General features: G+C 40.6%; 1 protein-coding gene across 1 annotated transcript in view; it reads left to right on the top strand.

Annotated features, from left to right (window-relative positions):
• Positions 1-8,219, top strand: part of RBMX2 (RNA binding motif protein X-linked 2) — a gene marked incomplete at both ends in the record, with an annotated part of 15,179 nt that extends 6,960 nt beyond the window's left edge. Inside the window, 3 exons of the mRNA XM_080718942.1 lie at positions 5,524-5,653; positions 6,506-6,683; positions 7,720-8,219. Coding sequence (XP_080575068.1) covers positions 5,524-5,653; positions 6,506-6,683; positions 7,720-8,219 — 808 coding nt within the window. The remainder of the gene's footprint in view (positions 1-5,523; positions 5,654-6,505; positions 6,684-7,719) is intronic.
• Between the last annotated feature and the right edge of the window lie 1,480 nt (positions 8,220-9,699).

The following is a 9,699-nucleotide window of genomic DNA, read 5'->3' as shown; positions in this document are numbered from 1 at the left end:
ATACTCCCAGACCTATTTTTACATTTCTATTTGGAAACAGGGTCTCTTAAGCCAGCGCGCGACTGGCTTCGAACTGCGCGATCCTCCTGTCTCTGCCTCCCAAGCGGGGGATTACAAGCGTGCGCCACCACGCCCAGCTTTTATTCTGTATTTTGAAACAGGGTCTCACTGAGTTGAGGAGGGCTTCACTAAGTAGCAGAGGCTGGCTGCAAACCTGGATCCTCTTGTCTCAGCCTCCCAAGTACTATGATTACAAGTGTGCACCACAACACCCAGCTTTTTTATTTTTATTTTGAAACCAGGTTTCACTAAGTTGCAGAGGGCCTCACTAAGTTGCCGAGGCTGGTTGCAAACCTGTGATACTCCTGTCTCAGCCTCTCAAGTACCAGGATTACAGGTGTGCATCATCAATCATCAGTCCTGGCTTGTGTGTGTGTGTGTGTGTAGAGGGCGGGGAGGTTCTCAGGATTGAACACAGTGGCATTTTACCTTTGAGCCACACATACAGCCCTATTTTATTTATTTATTTATTTATTTATTTATTTATTTATTTATTTTTTTAATTTTATTTTATTGGTGCACTGTATTCATACATCATAGTGGGATACAAACTTTTGTAGACATACATGCACACATCGCCCAGTCAGCCCCCACCCGATACCCACCCCATTCTCTCCCCATCCCTCCTTCCCATGCTTGGCTTAGTGGTTGACATCTAGTATTATAGCAATTTATCCAAAATTAAAAATGATAATCTCACATAACAGTTTCATTTGTCTGATACCAAGTGTTTGATGATTTAAAGATAGCATTTCAATATTTCTTTTTGCTTTCTTTCTTACAAGAGCATATTTTTTTCTGTTTTTTTTAGGTGAAACTATCATATATTTATATATTTATTTTTCAGAAAAAAATCTATCCTAATATGGAATATGGATTCTAGATACCCAAAACGATCTTGAAAAAGAACAAAGCTAGCAGATATATATTTTCTGATTTCAAACCATATAAAGCTACAATAATTGAAACAGTGTAGTACTGTTCTAAAGGCAGATATATAAACCATTGGAGTTAAATACAAGCCTAGAGCTAAATTCTTCCCTATATTGTCAAGTTATTTTTGACAAGGTTTCCACGAACATTTGGTGGTAGAAATAATAATATTTTAACTAAATATTGTTGAAAAATAATAATTACATGGAAAAGAATAAAATTGGACCTTTACCTAATCCCATATACAAGTATTAACTCAAAATAGATAAAAGACCTAAATATAAATCTTAAGACTATAAACTTTCAGAAGAAAATCTGGGTCATAAAACCTCACAACATTGAAATTGGCAGTGATTTCTTGGATATGATTTCAATGGCACAGGCAACAGAAGAATATACAAACTCCCTAAAAAATAAAAGAAAATATTGTATATCCAAAGACAATGTAAACAGAGTTAAAAGTTACTAATAGAATTGGATAAAATATTTCCAAATGCTATATCTGAAGGTATATTAATATTCCAACTAGAAATCCTAAAAATTAACAACAATAAAGGCAAACAATACAACTTAGAGATAGGTAAAAGACTAACATAAATAATGAATCTCCACAGATAACCAATCTTAGTTGTCTGTTGGATGGAAACTCTTGTTTCTCTGGTTCTGGTGAGTGTTACCTATTTCTTCTTTGTAGTTAATCTTTTTGAGTATTTTCTCTAGCGCTGGTTTTGAAGACATAAATTCCTTCAGTTTCTGTTTGTCATGGAAGCTTCTTATTTCTCCATCTAATTTGATAGAAAGTTTTGCTGGGTAGGAAATTTTTGGCTGAAAGTTGTTTTCTTTCAGAGTTTGGAATTCATCTTACTCCAAGCCCTTCTGGCTCTCATGACTTGGTTTGGGAAGTCTGGAGTGATTCTAATTGGTTTGCCTCTGAATGTCACTTGGCCCTTTGTTTTTGTTGCCTTTAAGATTCTCTGCTTGGCTTCCACATTGGTCATTTTGACAATTATATGGCGTGGGGATCCTCTTCTTCGATCCTGTATAAAGGGAGTTCTATAAGTTTCCTGGATCTGTGTATCAACCTCTTGTTCTATATTTGGAAAATTTTCTGCTATTACTTCCTTGAAGAGATTGTTGATCCCTTTGGTATCACTTTCTTTTCCCTCCTCTATTCCAATTATTCTTAGGTTAGCTCTCTTAAGATGGGCCCATATTTCTTCAATGTCAGATTCCTGCTGTTGGATATTTTTTTCTAGATTAGAAACTATGCATTCATTTTTGGATTGCTCATCTTCTAAGAGCGAGATTCTGTTCTCCATGTGGTCTAATCGGTTGTTTGTGCTTTGAATTGAGGCCTTGACTTCATTAATTGCATCCTTTATCTCTTTTTGGCTCTCTCTGAGTTCTTTTCGAAGCACCTCTATTATTTCTACAGTTATTTTCCTGATTTGATCTTCTAGAAATCTCTGATTTTCTGTTTTATCAGGTTCTGATGTTGTGGAGTTGTGCACATTCATTGCTCCAGTGTTATTCCTCTTTCCCATGATTTCGGAGGTTTGTGCCTTCTCTGGGTTCTTCCCTTGGGTCACTATGGCTTCACTTAAGGTGCTCTGGATCTCGAGTCTGTATTATCTCAGACCCCACTACTCCTTTACTGGGTTGTATCACAGAGTCTCCGACCCAGGGAGTCGATAGAGGCTGCTTTAAACTATGGGGGGTGCCAGATTGCACGCTCTCCTATGGTGTGATATCTCTGCCACCACCACTCCCTCACTGGGTCAAGTCCCAGGAGGCCCAATACTGCGATTTCTCCTCTGTGGCCCGCAATTTGACTCACTGTTATTGAGTACGCAGATGTAGCTGTACTGGACTCGGTGAATTCACTGCTGCTGCCGCCGCCGGTGGCAATATGGCGCCTCTGCCACGCCCTCGGCCATGAGGCTGGCGTATTTTTTCTTCTCTGGTTTTGATTTCCACTCTGAATCCCTGCAGCGTGTGCTGAGCTCAGCCACTGGGAGCTTTAAATGCTGTCTGCGCCAAAAGATCCCGCCTGGCTGTTGCGCAGCGGCTCTCCTGGCTTGCTGTAGCCGTCCGTTGAGTTCGCCGCTGCCGCCGGCAGTATGGCGCTGCTGCCGCGTCCTCGGGCGCGTGTGTCTCCTCTGTGGCCCTGAGCTCTGTTCTCAGTCCGCTTTCTCTCTGGAGCCTGGTGGTTTTTTTTTGTTTTTCTGGTGATGGTGTTTTCTGGCTATGAAAGGCGCTTTTTTGTGGTAATGGAGATTGGTTGTTAGCGGGACTCTTAAGCCCCGCTTTTCTCGGTCGCCATCTTCCCGGAAGTCTCCCTATTTTATTTTTGAAAGAGTATCTTGCTAAGTTGCTGAGGCTGGCCTTGAACATATGATCCTCTTTTCTACTAGGATTACAAGCATGAGTCATACCTTGCTTGCTTTTATATTCACTTTTTAAATAATAAGAATTTTTTGAAACTACAGTTTTTCTGAGTGTGGCTTTAGTTACATCTCATATATTTTGGTATATATTCTCAGTTATGCTCTTTAAATGGTTTACCATTGAATTTTTTTCTTTGTTTTGTTTCACTTTTTGTTTCATCTAATTGTTAGCTGGGAGAGTAGGTTTAGAGTTTTAATTAGTAGGATTTTTTTGTTTAAAATATTATTTATAGCTTTATAACATTGTAATTAGAAATTGCGATTGGAGTCTGAGTTGGAGTTTATTGAGATGTACTTTGATTCCTAATCTGTAGTCAGTTTTAATATATGTTTTGTGAACTCTTGAATAGTCATTTCCTTGTAGGATTAAAAAATACCTACTAGTCTGACATTAATATTTGTTAATAGAATTACTCTTATTTTATGTTTGTGTATATATTTTATTTTCTTTTGATTTTTGTTTTCTGTCAACTCTATTATAATCTTAAAAGGGCATGTTAAAATCTCCCATACTTTCTGTTTCTTTTTGTATTTATGATAGTTTTTAAAATATTTTGATTTCTTAATTGATGCATAAACCTTTGTTATATTTTAGGACCTTTTAAAATATAAAGTAATTTCGCAATCCATTCATCTGTTGATGGAGGAGACCTAGGTTGGTTCCATATTTTGGCCATTGTAAATTGTGCTGCTATGAACATGGGTATGCATATGTTACTGTAGTTCTCTGATTTCAATCCCTTTGGAAAGATACCCAGGAGTGGTATAGCCAGATCATATGGTGGATTCCATTCCCAGTTTTCTAAGGAATCTCCACACTGATCTCCATAGTGGCTGAACTAGTTTGTACTCCCACCAACAGTGTAAAAGAGTTCCTTTTTCCCCACATCCTCACCAGCATTTGTTGTTACTTGATTTCTTTTTGCTTGCCACTCTGATTGGGGTTAGATGGAATCTCAGTGTAGTTTTGATTTACATCTCCCTGATTGCTAATGATGTGGAACATTTTTTTCATGTATCTTTTGGCCATTTGTATCTCTTCTTTTGTGAAGTGTCTATTCAATTCAGTTGCCCATTTCTTAATTGGTTTTTTTTTTTTTTGCTAGTGTAGTTTTTTGAGGTCTTTGTATATTCTGGATAACAGATGAATGGATTAGAAAGAGAAGGTACATATGTTTTCTCTAATATGCTCAAGCTAAGGAATATTAGGGATACAAGAGGGACTCCAGATAATGGAGGAGAAACCTCAGCAAAGCCAGAAAGAAACAGTAGGGGAGGAAGAAGGCTGAGGTGAATTAATGGAAAAGCTACATTTGAATTTGTGTATACATGTGAATATAAAATTGTTAACCTGGACACTCAATATTGGAAGGGAGGGAAAAGGGGAAGTGGAAGGGGGAAGGGCACCAAGTACTGTGTGAATATATGCCACTGTCAACATGATCCACTTTATATAACTAAGAGGGTTATAACCCTCTTAGTCCCATGTAATGTTTCTATCTTGCCACCCAGTTTTTTTCTTTTTTGTGGTCTTGGGGATTGAACCAGGGGCCTTCTGCCTCCAAATAACACCCCCAGCCCTATCTTATTTTTATGTTGAAACAGAGTATTGCTAAGTTGCTGAGGCTGGCCATGAACTCGAAATCCTCTTGTATCAGCCTCCCAAGTACTGGGATTATAAGTGTGTACCTTGTCTTCCACCCAGTTTTTCCTTTTTTTTTTTTGTGGTACTGGGTTTCCTGGAAACCCTTCTACCTCTGGGCTACACTCCCAGACCTGTTTTATATTTTTCTTTGGAAACAGGGTCTCTTCAAACAGCGTGGCTGGCTTCGAACCTGCGCGATCCTCCTATCTCCGCCTCCCAAGCGCGGGGATTACAAGCGTGCGCCACCACGCCCAGCTGCCACCCGTTTTTATGTTGGATGTCCCTGCTGTATTCTTGTCCAACTTTATTTTCAACATTTCCTTTTAATCTTGTTCTAGATGTGTCACCTATATAGACTATTATTTGACTATTGTTTTATCATTAATCTCAGTGTTTTTGCATTTTAAGTCAACAGTGTCTCTTTTATAAAATAAACAGATATGGAGAGGTTGTTAACATTAATCTTGTGAGAGATAAGAAGACTGGGAAATCCAAAGGATTCTGTTTTCTTTGCTATGAAGACCAGAGGAGCACAATTCTGGCTGTTGACAATTTTAATGGGATCAAGGTAAGTGTGATCACTGTTAGGATCTAGTTGGCCTTTTTCTGTGTGTAGGAGTTAGATTTCATTTGTCACTTGATCCCCATAGGCACAGGGTCATTAATGATCAAGTGAGTTTGTTGTGAGAGCTGCGGAGGTGTGGAGACAAACTGGTCCGGAAGTGATTCTAAGAAATAATTCTGTCAGCTCATGGCCCTGCTGGGACTTGTTCCTTTTTCCCATCTGTTAACAAACTGTCTTCTCAGGAGCATGGGTGTCATAGCCCCCATTCAGGCCCGTATTTTTCACCTTTCCGTTCTCCCCTTCCATCCTCATCTCCAGTGTACTAGAGACTAAAAAGACTAGCAAACACTTCTCTTCCATATTGTTCTGTGCAAGGGGACTTGAGGCTTTGTCATGGCTTCATAATGTAGCATATAGTCATGTATATCTGTCTTAAGACTCCTGTGACCTAGCACATTGGATCTTGGCAATTTTGATGACATGTGGCATGTTTGTGCAGGCTTGTGATCCCAGTGTTTGGGGGGACTGAGACAGAAGGACTGCAGGTTCAAAGCTAGGCTCAACTAATAAGGCCCTCGGCAACTTAGATTCTGTTTGAAAATAAAAAATAAAATAGGGCTGGAGGTGTAGCTCAGAGGTAGAGTGCCCTGAGTTCAATCTTTAGTACCACACAAGAAAAATTTTAGATATATGTTCTGTAATATACCAGTTGAACAGTTTTACTTTAATGGTTTACCCAGAAACAGAATTAGTAAAAAGGTAATGGATGCAGTTCACACCATGCTTCGTCACAGTTTGGGTACAAATAGTTCAATATGATGGCTGTCTTTGCTGAAGCATTGTCTCTCTTACTAGATCAAAGGAAGAACTATCCGTGTGGACCATGTTTCTAATTATCGGGCTCCTAAGGACTCCGAAGAAGTGGATGATGTGACCAAAATGCTCCAGGAGAAGGGCTGTGGGGCTAACACCCCCCCACCAAGTTCATCTGAGGTTTCTGAAGATGAAAAATCCACAAAAAAGCAGAAAAAAGGTGAAACGTTAGGACCTAAGAGAAGCTTCTTGTCTTAGCATCTGTTCTTCCTAGTATCTGGGGATATTGGATAAGTGTGAAAGGGGAGGTGAGGGACTGCTCATTATTTTTGGTGGTACTGAGATTGAACCCAGGAGCATTCTGCTTTCAAGCTACATCCCCAGGCCCCTTTTTATTTTTATTTTTATTTTTTTGAAAAAGAGTCTTACTACTTGTAAGACTTCTGCTCGTGAGACAAGCAGTGAGCAAAAGTTGCTGAGAGTCTCACAGCTTGCTGAGGCTGTCTTCAAAATTGCAATCCTCCTGTTTCAGCCTTCCAAGTAGTGAAAGTACAGGCATGTGCCACCGCACCCAGCTTATTTTTTATTTTGAAACAGTCTTCCTACCTAATGGGGAATCCTCATTTTAATTGGGAAATGAGAGGTGTCAGTAGAAGGCTAGTGGTAGGGGCAGAATTGTGCCTCCCCACAAATTGATGACTTTGAGGTCTTAACTCCTAGTACCTCAGAATGTAACTGTATTTGGAGGTAGTGTCTTTAAGGAGATAGTTGAGGCTATGGGTTGCCTTGCAGTGCAGCACCTGGACATGTAAAGGGTGGCAGACATCAGCATTGGCTCCTTGGTGGTACTTTCCTGGAGGCATAGCTTGTGACTACTTCACTCCGCTTCCAGGGAGGGTTTTCTTAAGCACATTCTCCATATCAGCATGTGAGCACTTCAGAACTATAACATCTCAGTTGATGCTTGAAAAAAGGCTGTGTGTGTGTGTGTTTGTGTGTGTGTGTGTGTGTTTGTGTGTGTGTGTATTTTACTGGAGATTAAACCTGAACCCAGGAGCGTCTAAGCTACATCCCAGCCCTATTTTAATTTTTATTTTGAAAGAATCTCACTAAGTTGCTGAGTCTATGTTGCTCAAACCTGAGATCCTTCTGTCTCAGTTTACCAAGTCCTGGGATTACGGGCATATGCCAGCATACTTGGCAGAAAGGCACTTTTGGGGGACATTGTTTTTAAATGTTTTCCCTTTTGCCTCCAGACAAAAAGGAAAAAAAGAAAAAAAAAAGAGACAAAGAGAAGACTAACCGGGAGATACAAGAAGAGCAGCCGTCCTCTTCATCTCCTAGAAGCAAAATGATAAAGGAAAAGGATGATCCTACCCCTAGGAAGCACAGCAGCAAGATCTCAGAGCAGGTTCAGAAAGCCGGGTCCAGAGAGGGGGGGAAGCACTACCCAGGCTCCCCTGAAGCTAGGACTTTCTACAGTGGAAGAGCCGAGCATCCAGAGAGGGAGCCGAAGAAGGAGAAACCCAAGCATGAGCACAAATCCTCAAGCAGGAGGGAGGCAAGAGAAGAAAAGTGCAGGGATAGGGACAGAGGGCGCAGCTCAGACCCACACTCAAGCCGGCACAGTGGGCGTTCTGAGGGCCGGGGTTACAGAAGTAGAAGTAGGAGCCGAGATAAATCCCATAGGCATAAAAAGGCTCATCACTCCCGGGAGTGCGAGTCCTCTAATCCCAGTGACCGCAGGCGACACTGAAGCCTGGCCCAGCTGCTTGGGGTTTTGAAAATGAACTGGTCTATAAAAGTAATCAAATTCAGTTCTTCTTTAAATATTTCTGTTTATAAAATCTCTGGAGTTGACTTCTTTTAATCCCTTGCATAACAGATTTCTTAAGGCTGTAGGTTTTTATTGTTTTTTTGTGTGTGGAACTAGGGATTGAACCCAGGGTCATTCTACCTCTGAACTACACTCTCAGTCCTATTTTATTTTATTTTATTGTGTTAATTTTTTTGGGGGGGGCACTGGGGTTGGAACCCAGGGGCATTCTACCTCTGAGCGACACCCCCCCAGCTCTATTTTTTTATTCTTTATCTTTTTTTTTTTTTGGTGGTACTGGGGTTCCTGGAAGCCCTTCTTCCTCAGGGCTACACTCCCAGTCCTATTTTATATTTTTGAAACAGGGTCTCTTACGCCAGCGCGGCTGGCTTCGAACCTGCGCGATCCTCCTGTCTCCGCCTCCCAAGCGCGGGGATTACAAACGTGCGCCACCACGCCCGGCAATATTCTTTATCTTGAAACAGGGTCTCACTGAGTTGCAGAGGGCCTCACTGAGTAGCTGAGCCTGTCTGTGAACCCAATCCTCCTGTCTCAGCCTCCCAAATGCTGGGATTACAAGCATGTGCCATCACGCCTGGCTTATTGTATTAATTTTGAAATGGGGTCTCACTGCGTTGTTGAGACATCACTAAGTTGCTGAGGCTGGCTTTGAGCCTACCATCTTCCTTTCTTAGCCTCCCAAGTACTGGGATTATAGGCATGACTGTAGTTTTAATAGCCAGACATCCTAGATTTTTTTTAGCATGATCCATTGTCCCTGGGAATACTCTTGGTACCAGAGCATATGTCAAAAAGTTTTGGTTCATAAATATGGCACTTGAAACTATATACTCCAATTTGAGATGAAATTGTCAGGAAGGAAAATACCTGACAATTCTAGTCTTTGTGGTGAATGTTTAGACCAACCTTTCCAGCTGGCAGGTAAAATGAAAGAAGTGTGGGTTAATAAATTCCCATAGCATCATGTGTATTGATAGGATTCTTAAGATTAGTCAGTTCTCTTCCCAACCCAGGAGTGTTCTACCTCTTAATCCTTTTTTAATTTTGAAACAGGGTCTTGCTAAATTACCTTGAACCTACAATCCTCCTGTTTCCTCCTCCCAAGTACAGGGATTACAGGCATGAGCCACCATGCCCAGCCTGAAAATAATTTTTAAAGATTTTTATACTTTTGTTTTTGGTTGATACCTCTCTGAATCTTTTTCTTTCCATTTGTTTATATGTGTTTTGAGGTGAAACTCACCTAACATAAAACTAACCATTTTAAACAATTCTGTGGCATTTGCTACATTTATACCAAAGTTTGGGTGGTTGTATAACTACCACCCAAACTTTACATCACCCCCAAATGAAACCGTTTTTCCATTAAGCAATAACTCCCTATTCCTTCTTCTTCCCT

The sequence above is a fragment of the Muscardinus avellanarius genome (assembly GCF_963383645.1).
Source record: "Muscardinus avellanarius genome assembly, chromosome: X".
NCBI classification, from domain to species: Eukaryota; Metazoa; Chordata; class Mammalia; order Rodentia; family Gliridae; genus Muscardinus; species Muscardinus avellanarius.
Note: the sequence above shows the minus strand (reverse complement) of the source record. Positions and strands in the feature narration are given on the sequence as shown.